General features: G+C 32.1%; 1 protein-coding gene and 1 long non-coding RNA gene across 2 annotated transcripts in view; one reads left to right on the top strand and one right to left on the bottom strand.

Moving 5' to 3' along the window:
* Positions 1–23,331, top strand: part of LOC145318683 (anoctamin-4-like) — a 53,445-nt gene that overhangs the window by 4,172 nt on the left and 25,942 nt on the right. Inside the window, exons 6-14 of the mRNA XM_080160123.1 lie at positions 131–179; positions 1,821–1,892; positions 2,520–2,643; positions 8,251–8,352; positions 8,922–9,005; positions 9,462–9,500; positions 9,678–9,763; positions 10,620–10,694; positions 22,198–22,289. Coding sequence (XP_080016249.1) covers positions 131–179; positions 1,821–1,892; positions 2,520–2,643; positions 8,251–8,352; positions 8,922–9,005; positions 9,462–9,500; positions 9,678–9,763; positions 10,620–10,694; positions 22,198–22,289 — 723 coding nt within the window. The remainder of the gene's footprint in view (positions 1–130; positions 180–1,820; positions 1,893–2,519; positions 2,644–8,250; positions 8,353–8,921; positions 9,006–9,461; positions 9,501–9,677; positions 9,764–10,619; positions 10,695–22,197; positions 22,290–23,331) is intronic.
* Positions 15,848–20,910, bottom strand: LOC145318689 (uncharacterized). Its single transcript, XR_013879455.1, has 3 exons — positions 20,843–20,910; positions 19,177–19,267; positions 15,848–16,067 (listed from the first exon to the last, which is right to left on the bottom strand). It is a non-coding gene; the product is annotated as an uncharacterized LOC145318689 (long non-coding RNA).

The following is a 23,331-nucleotide window of genomic DNA, read 5'->3' as shown; positions in this document are numbered from 1 at the left end:
AAGTTTTTACCCGTGCCTTCGGCATCTCGGGGCTAATTAAACTGACTTCAATCATATAATTGTTTATTTTATATCCGCGGAAAGCTGTTTATAATACGATGCGAGAAATAACTGTTATCTATATATTTAGATGCTGGTTCAAAATTGGAAAAATTCTTGGAGAAAATATTTGATCACAGGAAAATAATTATTTCTAGTCGTAAAAAGGCACTTCTCCCCCCCCCAAAAAAAAAAATAAAAATAAGAATATGCAATTACTTTTTATTTCTCTTTTCAAATGTTTAAAATCTCCCATTTTATATTTCCCTCCCCTTTATTAAAATCTTGGATTCGAAAGCAATTCATATCCGCTGGATTAGAACCGTTTCTACGCCATACTGATTTATCATGTCTAGCATCGTATTACAGACAATTTTACGCGATTAACAAAATAAAATCCTAATTTTAAGCGATTATAAGAATAAAATCCTAATCTTAAAATTTTATTTTTGATAAATAGTAATTCTACAAAAAAAAAATAATATTGGATCATATTTTCAAAAGCCAATCTTTTCTATAATTAGGTTCAGTCAGTCCGTCTGAAACGAATAGCTATTATCGTTATTTTTAGGAGTGCTAGAATTGTCATATCGATTTTAAACTTGAAATACTGGCTATGATAGTTGTAGGAATGTCCGTAGATCCATTTAAATCATGTTGATTTTTAAAGCTTTTTAACACCAAATTTCTGTATGTATTAGGGTGGGTTCATATCGGAATTAGACAAAGCGGGGATATGCAACAGATAAAATTAACCTTAAAAACATTTCTGACCGAAAAAGAATTTAAAAAAATTGAGTTTTAGAACACGACCACTTAAAAATATAATTTATTACTTATTAGTATGCAAAGACGACATTCAAAAAATATGTTGAATCAGAACTATAGCTTCATGGTGCTCCCTGGAAAGGCCTTGAGGAGCTGAATCAGGAACTTTTGTCCGTTTCAAAATATCTCGTTCCTAGCCTTAGAAATCACTAAAAAAACAAATTTTTTTAAGGTATATTGAGAATTGTCCAATTTGTAGATTTTCTCAGGCTAGGAACGAGATTTTTTGAAACGGACAGAAGTTCCTGACTCAGCTCCTCAAGGCATTTCCAGGGATCACCATGAAGCCATAGTTCTGATTCAATAAATTTTTGACTCCCATTTACAAATAGCTATACAATTGAATGTCTGGTCGTCAGCGGTTTTAAGACTTAGGATAAATTTTAAATCATCCAGAGGTGTATTATATCTATATAAATTGAGTGCAGATCCCCGCTTTGGCCTCAGAAAAAAAATGTCCAAAATCGACCCACCCTAGTATGTATCTCTATAATCAAATCCTAAAATTTAAGGTAGCTGGACAAAGTGTCTCCAAAAATCAGCCTTGTGACGTCATAAAAATGAGCGATTATCCATCTCCTTTTTTAGGGGTTTTCTTTTCCACTTCTCCTCTCATCTCCCTCATGACGTCACATGGATGATTTTTTAGACATTTTGTCCAGCTACAATTTAAATATGTTCTTAAACAGAGCTGGATCTTTAAATCATTTTAGTGGTGAGCCAGATCGGGGTGAGCCAACTTTCCACCAATTTTATGAAATGCCGCGCTGTGATTAGCTGAAATTCGGCGCACCCTGATCTGGCTCACCACTAAAATGATTTAAAGATCCAGCTCAGTATCCTGTAACCATTATATAACAAATTTACATACAATATTGTTCTGACGTTCTACAATTAATTGTGTCAAAGTTCGTTTGTTATAGTGCCTGATAAATAGTTATTTTTTCTATCAGCAATGATTTACTTCCAGCAGCACCTATGCATCATCTACATACTGCTCCATTCATTAAGGCCAAAGAACACAAGTATGATAGATAGATAGACAGATAGATAGATAGACAGATAGATAGATAGATATATGTATAGATAGATAGATATATAGATAGATAGAAAAAGCCCCTATGCATCATCTACATACTGCTCCATTCATTAAGGCCAAAGAACACAAGTAAGATAGATAGATAGATAGGTATGTAGATAAATAGATAGATAGATAGATAGATAGATAGATAGATAGGTATGTAGATAAATAGATAGATAGATAGTTAGATAAACAAGGAATATGGATGTGATTATAAGTGTAAAGCAGGAAGGGAGGGGACATTGAACTGTAAATTTTACTGATCCCAAAATCATGTTTTGGGCCTCGGATGATTAATTATTAGTCTGTACTACAAAATAACAGTGTCAAAATTTCAAAAAAAAGAAGAATTTTTTATTAATATGGTTAAACTGTTTGTCTCAATCAATTTATCCTGTATTGTCTTAACCATTAAGATATCTGGTTTTAACTTAGAGTATTTAAATTTTCTTTAATTTTAAATGGCAAATATTTAAAATAATGTGATGTTCTATTCAACCTTTAATAATATGTATAGAGTTAAATTTAGAATATTCTTTAGAAAATTATGACGTGCATGTGTTATTTATAGATTTGTAATCGAGGACCAGAAAACCTTTTTCTCTCCAGCAGAAAGGTCAATGATATGCTGGCAAATAATACAACGAGTTCACTGTGGAATTAGTCTCAATTGTTCTATGAATAATCCTTCAAAGGTAGGGATCAGTTGAATTTGAATTGCCGAATGTGTACACAGTTTACTCAGTGTTTCCTCATCCTACTACTAACTAAAAACTTCAAACTTCCAAAAAAATCAAAATTTAAATGTATAAACATTTACATTATACATTCAAAATTTTGATTTTTCAAGTTTAAATTTTTTTTGGAAGGTTAAAGCTTTTTTGGCTAGTGGTAAATATTGAGATAGGATGAGGGTGATACGTACACAATCGGAAACTAAAAAGATGCTGACCGAATGTATAGATAGGAAGATACAATGAGTATAGATTAAAGAAATAAAACATAAACATATTAAACATTTATTCAGTGACAGATTACGCCCTGCCTTACGAAGCAGTACATACAATAATAAACCAGGCTACTGCTTAGTATGACTAATTAGTAGATGTTATTATGGCAGGGTGTTGCATTGAGTAGGCCTCCCAAAATTAGGTATATGCATATGCAGATATTTATTTGCATTCATTGCTTTATTTAGGATGGCAATCAGATATATATTAACTAGAAAAAATATTAATAACAAAATATATGTATGTAAGCAAAGATTAAATGAATAGGGGAAAAAAGTCTTGCCCAGTTCACCAACAACTTTTAGAGATCGACTGATTTATTCTGTAGGTCAACTTTAAAAAGTACAACTAACAAATGCCTTTATATAATTGGTCAACCTAAAGCTTCTTTAGGTCAACCTAAAATTTCCAGAGGTCGACCTATGTCTTTTGTGAACTAGGCTTCGATGAGAACATCAGTAAGAATAACAAATAAAGTGAGAACACTGTGGAACTCTTACCTTTATTTTGGAAAAAAAATTATAAAGGGTGATATAAAATAATTATTGGTTTATAGGAGTATTCAGACTGAATTCGAACCTAAAACTAAAATGAACGTTTACACAATAACAGCTAAACTCATAAGTTAAAAAGAGAGGGGTAGGTTTCTGGTAGAATCCGTAAAGGTGTGTGTTTTAAGGCTTAAAATAGTAGTAGAACGATAATATTCACTAAATATGTGCATTTCTTATTGAAATGAACTATACACATTTTTTTTTTAAGTTAACATAAATTTTTATCGTTCTACTACTGTTTTTACATATAACACATAACCTTTACGGATTCTACCAGAAACCTACCCCTCTCTTTATGAAACAAAATCTGGGAAAAATGTTATGAAAGAAATTATCCATGACGCAAAAAGACAAATCTTTGATTGCATGACTGATAATACTAACGTAGATATAGATACAATATATGGTACTTAAATATTTATTAAAGCGAGGACAAGTATATCCATAGGAGGTACTAAAGTAATGCAAAGAAAACACATATACAACAATTTTTGCTTATAACTGATAACTAATCTTGAAGATGATTAAAGTCCCTTAACAGATTATGACGTCATACGATAAAATAACCAATGAGAGGCCAGCATAAAGTTTTCCACTGGTCAATTACAGTGTATACTGGCCTCTCATTGGCTATTCATTTTCACTAATCTTACATTTTTACGTCGAGCACAAAAAGATTATCATAAACATTATTAGATAATTTCATTGCAGGATTTTTTTTGGATTTTTATCAGTTCGAAGATTTTTTTCCTTGAAAAAACCTTGAAAAATCGTTGAATACTTCCTTGTGCGTGTAAACATTGAAAACCTCATCTTCATGGGAATCGCTAAAACTTTCTAATGATTATAAAAATGTTAATGAAATTATGCAGTGAAAATTTTTTATCTAAATTTTTTTACGCCATTAGAAACCCTGTCCCTAAGTTAACTTTGAGCGAGTTATATTCTAGAGGTTCTGGTAAAAGTTGAACAGAATGACATTTCCTTGCCATGAAGAAGTTATGATACTAAAATTTAAAAGAGAGATAATTTTACATTCTAATGTTTATTAACAAAAGTCTCCACACATTAAAAGATATAGTTGCTTGTAGTGCATTTCAGAAAAATAATTTCAAGCATAAGTTACAAGTATACTATCAAACATATATAATTTTGTATTACAATAAATAACAAACAATTAGAAATCACTAAATTAGTCGTCAAGCTGTTTTTGTGAAAACAGCTGACAGCCATATATGTTGCATATATCTAAAAAATATGATTTTCAAGTCTTTATCTGGTAGAAAATTGAAATTCTTTCATATACAGTGTGTTTTTTTATGAGAACTTTTTTGAAAGTAATTTTACCCCACTTATAGTTATCAGAATTTAATGATTAATGGCTTATTTTCTTCGTTTTTTATAACCATTTAGAGAACATCAAAAAAAAATTTTTGTTTTTATTAAAAAAGTAAAGTAAAATTAAAAATTCAAAACTTAGATGTCAACATCTAAAAAAGGTTTTAGCGCATTTTTCTTAAGCTCAATTCTTCTACCCTTTGCAAGAAAAAAATTGGATTATCAGTAGTCCACTTTGGGGGGGGGGGGGGCAGTATTCCCTCCCTTGTTGAGATATGGCCTTCAAACTTTTATATGTTATAGTAAATGTCCCCAAAAGTATCTTTATCAATTTTTACCTCTGTATCTCAACTTTGAAGCGTTTTGCAGCCATTCTTGCAAAGTGTAGAAGATTTGAGCATGAGAAAAATGCTCTAAAACTATTTATAGATGTTGACACCTAAGTTTTGAATTTTTTATTTTACTGTACTTTTTTAATAAAAACTGAAATATTTTTTTGGTCTCCTTTAAATGGTTATAAAAAACGAAGAAAATAAGCCATTAATCATTGAATTCTGATAACTATAAGTGGGGTAAAATTACTTTCAAAAAAGTTCTCATAAAAAAACACACTGTATATGTCCTATAGGTGTAGTTTAAACTATTGAACAGGAAAAAACGTACAGTTCAGTTAATTCAAGTTTAAATGCACTTCGTGCAACTACCAATTTTATTTAATACATGTAATAAGAAGCAAGTGCTTAATCGAAAACAAAAATCCCTCACCCTACTCTAAAATAAATTGAAAATAAAGGGGGGAGGGTTAGTTCTCGTTTGTTGTGTTTTACTTTATGTAAGGTTAGGTTAGGTTATGTTTGGTACAGGGTTAGCCACGCAAGATTTGGGTCACTCATGTGGGTTTGGCATAAACAGAGAAAACTACCCGCTTTTATAAAAATATTTGGATCATGGAAAGAAAACGAAGTTGCGGGTTTCGTCGTATTTTCACAGTAGATTTTCTACTATTTCTAGCGGGCTCTAACCCTACGGGGCCAATATCCTAACCCTGCTGGGCTATCATTAACATTTACATATCCTATCCTAACCTAAAAAAACCTATTAAAAGCTACTGTGAAATTACGATGAAACCCGCTACTTCGTTTTCTTTCCATGCTCCTAAAATTGCACATAACCTTATGAAGACGAAGCCTAATCTGCACCACTTTTGATTCATGTGACGTCATAAATATGAGGGATTCTACATCTCTTTTGAGGGGGTTTTCTTTTTCCCACTTCTCCTCTCATCTTGCTCATTTTTATGACGTCACAGGAATCAAAAGTGGTACAAAAGTGGTGCAGATTAGGCTTCGTCCCATATGAAAGACCATACATACATATATTCTTTGTTATATCTGTCCTATATTAATATACATATTTAGATGTATAAAAAAAGACTGCTAAATAATGAAGTATATAAAGTTGCTTATAACCTTTTGAAAGACCATACATATATATTAGGGCGGGTTCATATTGGAATTAGACAAAGAGGGGATATGCAACGGATAAGATTAACCTTTAAAACATTTCTGACCGAAAAAGAATTTTAAAAAATTGAGTTCTAGAACGCGACCACTAAAAAATATATTTGATTACTTATTAATATGCAAAGACGACATTCAAAAAATTTTTTGAATTGGAACTATGGCTTCATGGTGCTCCCTGGAAAGGCCTTGAGGAGCTGAATCAGGAACTTTTGTCCGTTTCAAAATATCTCGTTCCTAGCCTTAGAAATCACTAAAAAAAACCACATTTTTTAAAGGTTTATTGAGAATTGTCCAATTTGTAGAGATTTTTTAGATTTTCTCAGGCTAGGAACGAGATTTTTTGAAACGGTTAAAAGTTCCTGATTCTACTCCTCAATGCCTTTCCTAGGAACACCATGAAGCCATAGTTCTGATTCAATAAATTTTTGACTTCCATTTACAAATAGCTATACAATTGAATGTCTGGTCGTCAGCGGTTTTAAGACTTAGGATAAATTTTAAATCATCCAGAGGTGTATTATACTCACACAAATCATTTGCAGATCCCCGCTTTGGCCTCAGAAAAAAATGTCCAAAATCGACCCACCCTAATATATATTTCTTATACCATGCTTAGATGTATTTATGACTTATAATTGAAAAATTATGGATGTGTAAATGCCAGTGTCAGATGTATTTTTGACATATGTATAAAGATATTATGGCCAGTGTTGGATGTATTTATGGCATGAGAATCGATTTTACTGTCATATATACAGTAAAAATTCAGTTTGTCATAAATACATCCATTGCACTCGCGAAAACACATCCAGTGTAAATTTGCTGGATGTGTAAACGGCAGTCCCCCATTTAGACGGGTGTCAAAAGTTCAAAAAAATGTGTTTTGACATTTTTGTTGGGACACCCTGTAATATATGATGTTGTGATTTTTATCAGGGAGTAAGGGAGGGGACAATGGATCGAATATTCAATTTATAGGAGTCTCAGACTTTGGGGACTGGCTTAAAGTGAATGTGCAAGAATTTAGCAGTTTCTGACTGAGTTTTGGGACTTGCGCATAGAATGCCGCTACTCGTTATGTATGTTTTGAATATTGCAGACGGGGAGAAGGGATAAGGGAAGTGGGGGGAAGGGAAATAAACACTCGTTGTGTTAGTTTGGAATGTAGCAGACGGGGAGAAGGAAGAAGGGAGGTGGGGGCAAGGGGCAAGGGAAATAAACAGAATAAAAAGGGGCAGTCATATTCTTGCTAGCAGCGGGTCCAATAATCTTTTAATATAAAAATCACACCAAAAAACCTCAATATATTTCATCAAAAACAAGTTGTGATTTCACTTTACATGACGCTATGGAAATCTATTATTCAATTAACAATCCCTTTATAATTTCCTACAAATTTAATGAATTAAACTGGATTTCATGCCCTTTCTTTGATAACTCTTATATTGAATTAATTGCCCATTGTCCCCTCCCTTACTCCCTGGATTTTTATATTCTACCCATATGAGGGATTATTTTGATGTATAAAAATGTATGTAAGTTGAAAAATAATGTAAAATTTGTAAACTTAAAAATCTCGAAAAAATGCAATTTTCTTCATTGTGAAAACACCACAGTGAGAAAATGCGCGAAAAATCGGAATTTAAATGGTTAAAAAAGGCCACATGCAGAAAAATGTTTTTTTTTCGTTAATAATGTGTCATTTGTGAACCTAGTAATAGTGTCTAACTTTTTATCTTTGTGACGTAACAAAAATCCATCTCTTTTTTAGGGATTTCCTTTCCCACCTCCCCTCTCATCCTTCGATTTTTGTTACGTCACAAAGATAAAAAGTTAGACACTATTACTAGGTTCGTCATTTGTTTTATATGATTTAGATGGGTATAAAAAGACTGCTAAGTGATGGTGTATATACAGCTGCCTACCCGCTTCATGATGGTCCAAATCAAACCAGTAAACCTGATAAAACTGACAGACAGGTAAGAAATAAATATCCACTTCGCAACTTCAAATCCACTTAAACTGCCTATATATAAAATAGTTAAAAGGCTAACAAAATATTTTTTATTCCTATATAAAAGTAACAGGATGTCTTTCTGTTTTGTATACTGAGGATCTCGCTAACCGCGGAACCAATATGGTTCTCCTTTACAATATGGTTCTCCTTATAAGTAAATTCAGGAAACGTTTATAACTTTTATAGAAGAGGGTAAAACCACCCTCCCAAGATAAATCGCCAATAAAAAAAAAATTCCTCCCCGACAAATTTTATTTATACTTTTTCTTCTAAAGCTAAAATTGAAAATGGGGGGTCGAATTCAACCTTCCCCCCCTTCCCCCACACACACTTCATAGGATCCCACTAACCGCTGGACCGACCTGGTTCTCTTTTACAGTAAAGATTCTTAAGGGATGGTTTAACTAGACCTATGAGAAGCTTCACTGTAAAGGACAACCAAATCGGTTCAGCAGCTAGCGAGATCCTTCAGTATACATAGAAATACAAACAAACATCATGTTTAATTTTATATAAGGATTTCTGGTTTAGATTCTATTTTCTGAGTGGACCCACCTGAGAAATATTGTAAAGAAACAACCTCTGCACCTCATCAGAAGATACTTTGGAGATAAGGTGCCTTTTTTTTGGAAGCAAAGCTTTCCTACATTTAGGGTTGGTACGCCCATCTGTCCTTGTGTCCGTAACGGATAGCTCTGTCTAAGCATGTTACAATCGTTTTATCAATATCAGACTTTGTACAGTTAACAAACTGTTATTACAATTAACCTTCCCAAGTTTCTATTAACTATTCCCCCACCCCCCCCCACTCCCCAAATTAAGATTGGGGGTTTAAGGATGGATGAGCCCTACACCCCCCTCCTACTTGAATATCTTTCCCCCCACACCATTGAGATTATATTCTCTTTACAAAAAAAGCTTGGATGTCCTTGGTTAAGGCCCATAGTTAAACTAATAAAGTCTGCAAACTTTTAGGTCCGTAAGATAGGGGACTTGGTAGTTATCCGTATATACATCTATGCTATAAATCTATTGTTAAGCTAAACTTTCATGTTATGAATTAAATTTCAGGTAGCTCTGTATTTTGCCTGGCTAGGATTCTACAATCAGGGAAGCCTCTATAGTGCCTATAAGAATTGACGTCATACTGGCCTACCTTTGGTCAATAAAAATGTTTACCTGCTTGCCATTGGTAATTAAGTCTGTGTATTGGCCTATCATTCATTATTTGTATCGATTGTATGACGTCATTTTTTATTCGTCACTATAAGCTGCTTCTACAATCAGATGTTGATAGCTCCCGCATTTGTTGGTGTGTGCGTGTTCCTGTACGGGGCCTGCACAGTTCTAGATCCAGAGTTAAATCCTGTCAGGTAAAATAAAAACTAAATGTATGTTACTATGTTTGTTCCATAAGATCTCGGAAAATGATGGACCATTTGATAAACAATTTTGGAAAAGATTGGTATTATTAGAATTTAGACCTTTTATTGGCTAAGGGTAATTGTTTAAAAAGTTTAAAATGATGCTATGGAATTTAAAAAGGGCGGCTGCCGCTTGTATCGAAGATTCGCTGAACCGATGTGGTTCTCCTTTGGAGTGAATATTCTTAAAAGAACTTTCATAGGTATTTTGAGGGAGTTGACCTTCACCGTTCCAAGATAAATTGCTCCTGGAAAAAAAATACAATTACCTCTCTAACTTTAATTTGTACGGGGACAAAGTGTCTAAAAAATCAGCCATGTGACGTCATAAAAATGAGAGAGATGAGAGGAGAAGTGGAAAAGAAAAACATCCCGAAAAGAGATGGATATTCACTCATTGTTATTACGTCACATGGCTGAATTTTTAAGACACTTTGTCCCCTTTAACTCTGCGGGGCCTTTAACTGCAGTAAACTAACCCAGAGGGAAAATTGGAAGAATCCAATATGAGTGAATTTGCCCAGATTGCTTTAACTGTTTTGAAAGGGATGATGACCAGCAAAGAATATTTTTAATTAATTAGCTTTAAAAGCTATTGATCCATCTCAACCCAAGGCTACTTTATCAAAAAGACTTTTATCTTTTTAATGCTAAATATATTATCTAAAAACTAAGTTTTTTATTCTCAATCGTCATTTCAAGGAAAAAAACCACAAAATACAAACAACAGTCTATGTAAAAAGATTAGAGTTAGATAACATAATTTTTGACATTTCAATTAATAAATATTATTATGTTCTTTAAGTGCTGAAATATGTGATCCTGAGAAGCTTGGCAAGATCAAAATATGTCCAGAGTGTGAACAACTGTGTCCGTTCAGGTAGTAATACAAGATTGTAATATGTCCAGAGTGTGAACAACTATGTCCTTTTAGGTAGTAATACAAGATTAATATGTTCAGAGTGTGAACAACTGTGTCCGTTCAGGTAGTAATACAAGATTATAATATGTCCAGAGTGTGAACAACTGTGTCCGTTCAGGTAGTAATACAAGATTATAATATGTCCAGAGTGTGAACAACTGTGTCCGTTCAGGTAGTAATACAAGATTATAATATGTCCAGAGTGTGAACAACTGTGTCCGTTCAGGTAGTAATACAAGATTGTAATATGTCCAGAGGGTGAACAACTATGTCCTTTCAGGTAGTAATACAAGATTAAAATATGTCCAGAGTTTGAACAACTATGTCCTTTCAGGTAGTAATACAAGATTATAATATGTCCAGAGTGTGAACAACTATGTCCTTTCAGGTAGTAATACAAGATTATAATATGTCCAGAGTGTGAACAACTATGTCCTTTCAGGTAGTAATACAAGATTATAATATGTCCAGAGTGTGAACAACTATGTCCTTTTAGGTAGTAATACAAGATTAAAATATGTCCAGAGGGTGAACAATAGACTGGCCCAAAAAAACATGAATTTTTAAATCTTTACCATATCAATTTGCGGATACCTTGAAGTTGTTACCGGCTCAAAAGTAGACCTTTTAGTGACAACTAGATCTCTCTACAATGAAAATTGATCTCGAAATTTCAATCTTAAGCTTTTTATCAAAAACTTCATATTTTCATGATTTTAACAAGAAATAAGTAAAGAACTGCCAACCTAAAATAATGTAACAAGAGTTCAAATATGAAGCAATTATAAAAAGTAGGCAGAACCGCCATTCCTGCCGAATAATTCCAAAAAACGTCTAAAAACATTGTTTTATTTAAAATGATAATTTGTGTAAGAAATTGAACTAAAACAGTAGCTATTAGTCTTATGAGAAGAGAAATGATGAAAAACTCTAAAAAATCTACATTTTAAAGACATAAAATAGGAAAAAGAGTTTTTAATAAATTTCATGTCTCAACAGACATTATCGCTAATAAAGAGACAATTTATTTAAATAAGAAATTAAATGAAGGTAAAAAAATATGTAAAACACTTATTCTCTAATCCAACTTTAAAAAAGGATACTAATAAAAAAATTAATATTGCAAAAAAAATTTGATTCTTTATTATCAAACCAGGAATAAAGAGTAAGGCATATCTTTAATTATTTTTCTTCAATGATTTTGCTGTATGAATTAGCTTTCCCAAATTATTGTAATTGTACATAAAAAAATTAAATACTTTCTTTCTTCATATGTTTATTCCTGGTGATTTTAATATTTTATTTCAATGTTTGTAAACAAACAGACAGAAAATTTGATGTTTTGCTTTATATCTTGTGTAAGGCTATATTAATTGGGGAAGAAAGAATGAAAGTAAAAATGCATATGACGAGATAGCGATAGATTTTTTCTTAAAATCAATTATAGGGCTAAAATCTACAAACAATGCATAACCTATTTTTACCTGACGCACATTGAAAAGCGATTTAGACCTTCATTTGGGCCACACTAGTGAACAACTATGTCCTTTCAGGTAGTAATACAAGATTATAATATGTCCAGGGTGTGAACAACTGTGTCCGTTCAGGTAGTAATACAAGATTATGATATGTCCAGAGTGTGAACAACTATGTCCGTTCAGGTAGTAATAAAAGATTAAAATATGTCCAGAGTTTGAACAACTATGTCCTTTCAGGTAGTAATACAAGATTATAATATGTCCAGAGTGTGAACAACTATGTCCTTTCAGGTAGTAATACAAGATTATAATATGTCCAGAGTGTGAACAACTATGTCCTTTCAGGTAGTAATACAAGATTATAATATGTCCAGAGTGTGAACAACTATGTCCTTTTAGGTAGTAATACAAGATTAAAATATGTACAGAGTTTGAACAACTATGTCCTTTCAGGTAGTAATACAAGATTATAATATGTCCAGAGTGTGAACAATTATGTCCTTTCAGGCAGGGACAAGGGAAGGCTATTCTGGCAAACAATAGTAAAAGGCAATATTTCACCATAATCTAAATTATTCTAGTTTGCAGCTAGAGCAACTTTTAGCTTCAGTATGATCGTAAAGGATCAATTTATGATGCAATACTAACTTGATTTTGTCAGATTTGTTGACCTTAATTTTACTATAAGCCTATCTAATCAAAATTCTGAAAATAGAGAACCATTTATTTCATTTAACAAGTATACAGTTGACTAGTTAAATTTTTTTCTTGTTCTTACTTTTTTTTCATAAAATTGTATCATAAACAATTTTCAAAACACATTTATGTTCAATGATTATTAAATTATGTACTTTATCTATCTTTGACCCATATTATATTTTTTGTTTGAGATACCTAGCGGCCAGATTCTAAACTACATATTTAACAAAGCGCATCAAATTTTCTTTTTTTTGCTTGCACAAAAATATTTTAAATCTTGTATTATAGATGATAAATCTTAATGTATGTAAGTAAACACAGACAAACTAAAGGAAAATGGGCAAGCAAAAACAATATCTTTGAAAAGATATTATCGTCATCCTATTACATAAAGTAGTAAGCGTTTTTTGTCTGTCCTGAAGGATCTCGCTAACTGCTAAACCGATATTGTTCTCCGTAACTGTGAAGCTTTTTATAGGTCCTGGGAAGGTTTTAAACTATTTTAAAATATCCCCCCAAAAATATTTTTTTAACTCTTTTTAAACTCAAATTTGAAATGGGATGAGGTCGACTTTTCCCCCTCTTACCAGTTATAATTTTTTTTGTCAGTAGCGAAGGATCTTGCTAACCGCTGAACCGATATGGTCCTCCTTTACAGTAAAGCCTCACATAGATCTCGGGATAGTTTTAGGCTATTTGTCTTCCACCTCTTTACCCCTTCGGAGATAGAGTCCCCTAGCCACTAGTCCTATATACTGTATTAAGGATTTGTTGTCTGAAGCTTAAGATCTCAATAACTACTGAACCGATTACGTTCTCTCTTTGAGAGAATCTTAAAATAGGTCTAGTAATGGTTTCAGGCCATTCTAATTTGATATTTAGGTCTTAAAATGATTTAAAATTATTTTTGTAGCCACCTTCTGCCTATTTGAATAAAAAGCCCCTAGATCGAGGCTATTAAACAAGGATGACAACATCCATAAAAGCGAAGCACTGAAACGGTAGGACAAACGGACATTAACACTTGTATAATGTCAGAACTGAATAATCAGAATATAAATGTATAAGAATCGAAGCAAAATTGTAAGTAAAATTGTTGAAAAACTGCTTGATACAGAATAATGTTTATGGATCTACTTACAACTTTAGGATTTTATTATAGAGTTGCTTCGCTTATAAAATTGAACTTTGTTGTCCCAGGAATCAGTATACCAAAAATCAGATCAATTGGATTATTAGATCACATAACAATTAGTTGTTAAAAAAGTAAAAAAAATCAACATGTTTAAAATGGACGTACGGACATTCTGGTAATGATTATAGAGTTGCTAGGCTTTCTAAATCGTACCTAACTACTACAGGAATCACCATGCAAAGTTTGAAATCGATAGGACAATTCTAACATGCCTAAATTAACGAAGAAAGCTATCCGTTACGGACGGACGGACCGACCCTAATTATAGAAAAGCTTCGCTTTTAAAAATCTAGTTTAATGCCTTAATTTCTTATAATAAATCTCATCCTGTATCTTAAGGGATAAGACAAAGAACGATAAATTAATGTATTTCCCCAATGATGATAAACATAAAAAACCTTCTCTAGATCAAAAATATTTAGATTAAATTGACCAATCAAGATTCCAATTTTTTTTTTAAATCAACATGTTTAAAATGAACGTACGGACATTCTGGTAATGATTATAGAGTTGCTAGGCTTTCTAAATCGTACCTAACTACTACAGGAATCAACATGCCTAAATTAACGAAAAAAGCTATCCGTTATGGACGGACGTACGGACGGACGGAAAGACCGTAATTATAGAAAAGCTTCGCTTTTAAGAATATAATACAGACTTAGACAAAACTAACTAACCTATTATTTTGAATTAAACAATAATGTATAAAAATGTTTTTGAATTAATGATATATTTACATATCAATTAAGCAAACTTAACAAAACAATTAAAAATGATAACAATACATAGGTAACAATAAATTATAAATGATTACAAATTTTAGTAAAATATATTCATGAAATAATTTAATTTTTTTTATTTTGTGTAATTGCTGACCTATATAACAAATATCAATGCAGTAAAATAATCTAAATTGTTTTCCTGTCTAGCTTAAAACACCCTTTCTTAGAAACCTACCCGAACCATTTTTTTAATTGTAATCCTAAAATGCAAGTAAGTCATACTTTTGTGTAGAACTGTAATATTCTAAACTATCTACAGGCTATAGCTATTACAAATGTTAAATCAAAGCCTTCAATTCAAGTACAACTAACTAATTTTTTGGCCACTAATAAGACATTTTATTTCAATGATATTTGCACCAATATGTTTGAATGACCTCAAAGATATCTTTTTGGATAATTTTATATTGCTATTGATTCTTCTTAACCTTAATTTGTTTGATCATTTAAAAGCTTAAAGGAAATTGATTGTATAGCATCTATGATGACAAATTTAAGAATGGTTTTAATCAGAGGTTACAATTTAAAAAAGGGGTGGGGGGTAATGCAACCATCTCGTAATCAATGATTAAATGGCACTTAGAATCCAGATTTCGTTACAAAACTTGGCATGAGTAATCCTTGATATGTCTATTTTCCCTAAATTGAACAAAAAGTTGGAAAAGTAGCAACTAGCCATTTTTTGGCTACTTTTAGGGCAAATCCGTCACGAAACCTATCTCCACATAATACACTTTGCCTCTCCAAAACGGTTCTAGCCGGTATTTGCTGGTACTATTTGCTGTTGATTCCTACGTAATTTATGACAGATTTGCCATAAAAATAGAAAAAAAAACAGCTAAATGTAACCAATATACATACCAAGTATTAATAAGTTTCGTAATGAAATTCGGATTCTAAGTGCCATTTAATCATTAATTACGAGATGGTTGCATTAACCCCCCCCCCCCCCCTATTTCTAAAGGACCTTGCAAACGTGTTGAGTCTTACTACTTTAAAGTACTTTTTTATTGTTATATCCAGGAAGGATTTTCCTCCATAATTTTTCCCACTAATCCTTTAACTACCCCTTTCCGCTTTAAATTTGGTCCATGAAAGTTTTCAAATATTTCTTTTGTTCTTCTTACTATTTCGTATATCTTCATTGGCTGTGCTTAGCTGTCTTCTACTAATTCTCCTAGAACAAATATCTAAATTATTTCTTCTTACACACATAAGATTGTATGCATGATATTTTTAGCAGAACTCACGCTTTTCCTCAACAGTTTAGCGGATTTAAAACCAACACGCATCAAGCGGTCAATGGATCCTATAAATATACACATTTGCTGAATCAAAACTGGTTTTACCTAAATTGTATCTGCTCCTTCTTCGTGTCTATAGTATTTCAAAGATTTTTGATAAAAATATGTGATTATTTGACTTTAAAATAACCTTTAATCAAAAATCATCTTATAGTTTAAAGATTGTAAAAATTTTGTCATATTTGTTGAGGCTTTAAAAAAATATTTTTATAGACAATTCAACACTGCATATTTAGGATGTATAACAGTGGTTATTTTATGCATTATTAGTGATATAAAAAGTCATGTAAAAAGCACTAATCCTAATTGATTAGATACTTAGCCGTTTATTACACAAAAGTCTATCTTTTCTGTTCTAAACCATTTTAAATTTTATATGGATAAAATTTTGATATAATGAAACAGTAAGTGGGATAATATATGACACGAAAGGTTCATTTAAAAACATTATTTTAAAAGATATACTTGAATACACTTCATTTACCATTTTATTACTTAATAGTTACTAGGTAAAGTAAATGTTTTTTAATTTTAATTGCATTAAAGTTGACAAAAATTTGATAATGATCATCTGATATGTTTTGTATGTAAACAGTATGTATTTTATCTGTAGCTTAAGATTTCGATAGCTGATTTAGTTCTACACTCTAGGAAAGCTTCACGTACATAGGATCCAGGATGGGTTCAGGTTATTTGATTTTTAGATTTAAGTCTTAAGTCTGTTATGCCTTACGCCAGAAAACAGACCAACTAGATGCTAGGGGCAAAATCGCTATTTTTTTATATAGAGATATATATAGTATATTTTAATTTAACATCAAATTAATGTCTGGTGTATTAAAGATTATTTAGCAATTGAAAACAATTTTTATTTAATTTTGTATCTTATTTAAGACATGGCAAAACCTTTTTTTAAATGTGATCATAATCTACATAGGTCAAAGATTTTGGTCGTTGTGAATCTATAATTGTAATTTAAAAAAACAAGACTTTTTCTGATGTTTGATTTTAATAGTAAAGCTTTTCTTTATTAAGGGTTGGTCTGTCTGTCCGCAACGGATAGCTCTTATCATTAATTTAGGCCTTTTATAATTATCCTATTGATTTCATACTTGGTTGGTTATTCCTTTAGTAGTAAGGTACGATTTAGAAAGCATAGCAATTCGACAAAAAGTTTTAAACCTTTTTGTAATAAATACTACAACAAGGTACAACGTTATAAATGAGGCACATATATAATAAAGTCCTAAAAATGTAGGAATGTCCTTAAACAGTATGTTGTATTTTGCAACAAATTTACTTAATAGTAAAACTATTTAATGAATAATGAACTATTCAGTTTTTAACTAATTAGACTATACTTATTAATAACTTTCCTTTGATATAATCAATTAAATGCCTAATTTCTTCAACAATCTAATGTTTATGTGTTTGATAACTTATACTATTGTGTCTTTCATACAAAATTCGAGTGTTAAATTGCTTATTGTTTAAAAACTGTTTAAATACAAGTTAATGTTTAAGGACATAATTACATTTTTAGGACTTGATAAAGAGATGCATCGCTTATAACATTGTACTTTGTTGTCCTAGGAATCAGTATCCCAAAATTCAGTTCAATTGGATAATTTTATCACATAAAAATATGTTGTTTTAAATTTTTTAAAAATGAACAGTTTAAATTGGGCGTTCGGAAATTCTGGTAACGATTTTAGAGTAACTACACTTTCTAAGTCGTACCTAAATACTACAGGAATAACCTTGCAAAGTTTGAAATCGATAGGAAAATTCTAAATTAACGGAAAAAAGCTAACCGTTCCACTAAAAAAGCTAACATTTCCACCTTCAAATCTAACTTTTACTGACGGACAGACAGACGTACCGACCCTAATTATAGAAAAGCTTCGCTTTTAATAACAGTAAATATGTTGTAAATCAATACTGTCAGTATTTTTAAAAGCGAAGCTTTTCTATAATTAGGGTCGGTCCGTCCGTACGTCCTTCACAAACGGATAGCTTTTTTCGTTAATTTAGGCATGTTAGATATGTCATATCGATTTCAAACTTTGCATGGTGATTCCTTTAGTAATTAGGTACGATTTAGAAAGCATAGCAACTCTATAATCATTACAAGAATGTCCGTACATCCATTTTAAACATATTGATTTTTTTACTTTTTCAACAACAAAGTTTTATGTGATCTAATCATCCGATTGATCTGATTTTTGGTATGCTGATTCCTGGGACAACAAAGTATAATGTTAAAAGCGAAGCAACTCTATAATAAAGTCCTAAAAATGTAAGCATGTCCATAAACATTATCCTGAATCAAGCAGTTTTCAACAAATTTACTTACAATTTTGCTTCGACTCTTATACATTTATATTCTGATTATTCAGTTCTGACACTATATAAGTGTTAATGTCCGTTTGTCCTACCGTTTCAGTGCTTCGCTTTTATGGATGTTGTCATAATTGTTTAGTTAAATAATATGTTGATTTTTCATTACTGTTTTTACTTTCTAAGTTTAAGATTTCAAGGTAAATTGAAGAAAAAAAGCATTAATTAAAACCAGAAGGTACCCCCGTCGACAATTTCATGAGTTATAATTAATCTACAAAAAAAAGTTTTAAAACAACTACTGCTTTCATGTGTTAGAGATAATATACATTTTACATCAAAGGCTATTTTAAAGTCAAATTAGCACACATTTTTAGTCTAATTCTTAAAAATTCTATAATCCGGAAGAAGGAGCAGATACAATTTAGCTAAAACCAGTTTTGATTTTGCAAATATGTCTATTTATAGGATCCATTGACCGCTTGTTGCGTGTTGGTCAAAAATCCGCTAAACTGTTGAGGAAAAGTGTGAACTGCTATAATCATATTTGTATGTCTAACCGTTGTCTTTGTATAGATTCTCTAACTTGTAGATAAAACGTAAAGAAGGAATTAAAGTAAAACATAAACGTATTAATCTTACCTAACCCAATCATATTGATCCATCTTGACATTATCAATAGCCTCAGGTATAACTTCCTGTTGTAAATCTCTTCTATTTTTCAAGGTCCATCCTTAACAAAGTAATTTTATGAGAACAAATTCAAATATAAACAAGGATGACAACATCCATAAAAGCGAAGCTATGAAATGGAAGGACAAACGAACATTAACACTTGTAGATTGTTAGAACTGAATTGGCAGAATATTAAATGCATCAGCACAAACAATATTGTAAGTAAATTTGTTGCAAAACTGCATAAATAGATGATACTGTTTAAGGACCTACTTACATTTTTGGGACTTATTTATAGAGATGCTTTGCTTATAACATTGTACCTTGTTGGAATAGGAATCAGTTTTCAAACAATCAGAAGAATCGAATAAATTTAACATACAAAAATTTGTTGTCAAAAAAGTTAAAAATTGACATGTTTAAAATGGATTCACGGACATTCTCATATTGATTATAGAGTTGCTACGCTTTCTAAATTGTACCTTTTTACTACAGGAATCATCACGCAAAGTTTGGAATCGATAGGACAATTCTAACCTGTTTAAATTAACTTTGCCGTACGCACGGCAGACGGAACGACCCTAATTATAGAAAAGCTTTGATTTTAAAAAGGCAGTCCCACGGATTGTATTTAATATCAAATATTTAATATTTGTTTAAAGATCAAGGATATTTGGGTATGGTCTCTTTCGTGGTAACACCCCTTAAGGGGCGATTCTTATTATTTTCAAAGTGGCTTTTCTCCTATTTCTGGAGGGTTAATTTCCTAACCCTGAGGGGCTATCACCTAACCCAATATAACATAGCCTAACCTAAAATAACCTATTTAAAGTCATTTTGAAAATACGAAGAATCGCCTCTTAAGGGGTGTTGCCACGAAAGGGACCCTTCCCGGATATTCTATAGAAAAATGAACTTTTACACAAGTATGCCAAAAAAATTAAGAAAGAAAAGTTGCCATTTCAGAAAAAAATATTGTAAGAGTTTGATTTTCAAAAAAATACTAATATTTTTAAAACTATGAGTTAGATAAGTTTAAATCCATTTCGTGGAAATAAATATTTGAAACGGTTAAAAAAATTATTAACCTTGTTTTAGATTAGCTCATGTGTATAAATGACGTAGTATGTCTTTTTGTCAATCTGTTTTTATGATTTGAATTTAAATTGACTAACCTTTTGATGTTAAATAGAATAAACGTAAAATTTAACAATAAAGCCACTTGTCCTTTTGTCCATTTGTTAATACAAAATTCTTAGAACTACGGGGAACCTAATTTTGATACTATTACCAACACAACTTTTGAAAATATGATTAAAAACGAAAATATATTAAAATCAAAATATTAGAAAACTTAAAAGGCTGCTTTAAAGCAGCCCGCTGCTATGGATGTTATATGCTCAAATATGCGCTAGAATGATGGGAAAGTTGACAAAAATTCATATGTGTAGCTTTAACAGTAGCTTAGTAAACCTAATTTCCCTCATAGTGTTACGCACTTACAGACGGACTGACGACGAGAATTGGATGGTGGCTTCGCTACTTAAATAAGTCAATTTTATTCCTATCCATTTGAAATAAAACATCCCCTTCAGCACGCCTCTGGTTGATAAATGTTAATTAAAAAAGTTACCAGCAATGTAGGTAAGGGCATTATTTCTTGCAATGTCTAAAACTGATTACATTTTACCAAATGTTTCTGAAATTATTACATAAATAGTATAATTAAAAATCACTTTACTTGATATAGCTGAAATATTATCAATTTGTTTGCAATGCATTAAATTATCACCTATGATATAAACGTGTATTCAAAAATTTAACGAATAACAGGCCATGTACCGAAATCTTTGTTGTATTTTTTATGAATATATATTCACACAAAAATATAACACGATCTATTGGGCATTGTTTTGATAAATAATTATGGAAGAAAAAAAATAATTTTATCGTTTAATTAGACCATAAATTGAAAATTTATAAAATCACTATGTTCAATGGATTGTTTGTTTTGATTAATATTCAGCTGTTTTCAAATTTAATAGTGTACACTTTTTTTGATGAGGTTTAGCGAATTTATACTCTAAAGTAGTTTACTACTAGCCGATTTTTATAAGAGTTGAACCATTCATAATATTAGATACTCATATAGGTTTCGTGATAAAGTTACATAATTTTAATAGAATTATTGGTCAGAAAGAACTTCCCTTGTCCCTGCTTTCAGGTAGTAATACAAGATTATAATATGTCCAGAGTGTGAACAACTATGTCCTTTCAGGTAGTAATACAAGATTATAATATGTCCAGAGTGTGAACAACTATGTCCTTTCAGGTAGTAATACAAGATTATAATATGTCCAGAGTGTGAATAACTATGTCCTTTCAGGTAGTAATACAAGATTATAATATGTCCAGAGTGTGAACAACTATGTCCTTTCAGGTAGTAGTACAAGATTATAATATGTCCAGAGTGTGAACAACTGTGTCCGTTCAGGTATTGATATAAATCTTTAGGGATTTTAAGGGATAAGACTATGGACGCAGAGAGAGTGAGAGAGAGAGAGAGAGAGAGAGAGAGAGAGAGAGAGAGAGAGAGAGAGAGAGAGAGAGAGAGAGAGAGAGAGAAAAAAGAGAGAGAGAGAGAGAAGGAGGGGATAATGGGCTGTTAATTACACTGGTCCCCAAAGTTTTATAATAACGTTTTCTTTTCCGTTGGCTTAACGAGGAGTATATTTTGATTGGCATGGTTGTTCATAAAGTTAAATGTTTTAACGTTTCAACCACTAATTTTGATCCACAGAATAATCATTGGGGATGGACATTAATTTATAAATTGCACACACCTTTTACTTACATAATAGCCAAAAAATCTCTGGACCTATAAAAAAGGTAAAGGAGAACCATGTCGGTCCAGCGGATAGCGAAATCCTTCAGTACATACAGAAAGACATCCTATTACTTTTAAGTAAGAAATTTATTTAATTTTAGAAATCTTGGGGACTCCTGTGTGTTATCCCGCCTGAGCTATGTGTTTGACAACGAAGCCACCGTATTCTTTGCTCTCTTCATGTCCTTGTGGGGTAAGATTCTCTCTCTTCATGTCCTTGTGGGGTAAGATACTCTCTCTTCATGTCCTTGTGGGGTAAGATACTCTCTCTTCATGTCCTTGTGGGGTAAGATACTCTCTCTTCATGTCCTTGTGGGGTAAGATTCTCTCTCTTCATGTCCTTGTGGGGTAAGATTCTCTCTCTTCATGTCCTTGTGGGGTAAGATTCTCTCTCTTCATGTCCTTGTGGGGTAAGATTCTCTCTCTTCATGTCCTTGTGGGGTAAGATTCTCTCTCTTCATGTCCTTGTGGGGTAAGATTCTCTCTCTTCATGTCCTTGTGGGGTAAGATTCTCTCGCTTCATGTCCTTGTGGGGTAAGATTCCCTCGCTTCATGTCCTTGTGGGGTAAGATTCTTTCACTTCATGTCCTTGTGGGGTAAGATTTTCTCTCTTCATGTCCTTGTGGGGTAAGATTCTCTCTCTTCTTAATGTCCTTGTGGGATAAGATACTCTCTCTTCATGTCCTTGTGGGGTAAGATACTCTCTCTTCTTGTCCTTGAGGGGTAAGATTATCTCTCTTCATGTCCTTGTGGGGTAAGATATTCTCTCTTCATGTCCTTGTGGGGTAAGATTCTCTCTCTTCTTAATGTCCTTGTGGGATAAGATACTCTCTCTTCATGTCCTTGTGGGGTAAGATACTCTCTCTTCATGTCCTTGAGGGGTAAGATTATCTCTCTTCATGTCCTTGTGGGGTAAGATACTCTCTCTTCATGTCCTTGTGGGGTAAGATACTCTCTCTTCATGTCCTTGTGGGGTAAGATACTTTCTCTTCGTGTCCTTGTGGGATAAGATACTCTCTCTTCATGTCCTTGTGGGGTAAGATTCTCTCTCTTCATGTCCTTGTGGGGTAAGATACTCTCTCTTCATGTCCTTGTGGGGTAAGATACTCTCTCTTCGTGTCCTTGTGGGATAAGATACTCTCTCTTCATGTCCTTGTGGGGTAAGACACTCTCTCGATCAGTCCTTCTAATCTAAAGACACTTCCCAGCTAGACCCGTCTAACATACATTATAAG

This window comes from Acartia tonsa, chromosome 5 (genome assembly GCF_053477335.1).
Source record: "Acartia tonsa isolate MP-2025a chromosome 5, ASM5347733v1, whole genome shotgun sequence".
Lineage (NCBI taxonomy): Eukaryota > Metazoa > Arthropoda > Copepoda > Calanoida > Acartiidae > Acartia > Acartia tonsa.
Note: the sequence above shows the minus strand (reverse complement) of the source record. Positions and strands in the feature narration are given on the sequence as shown.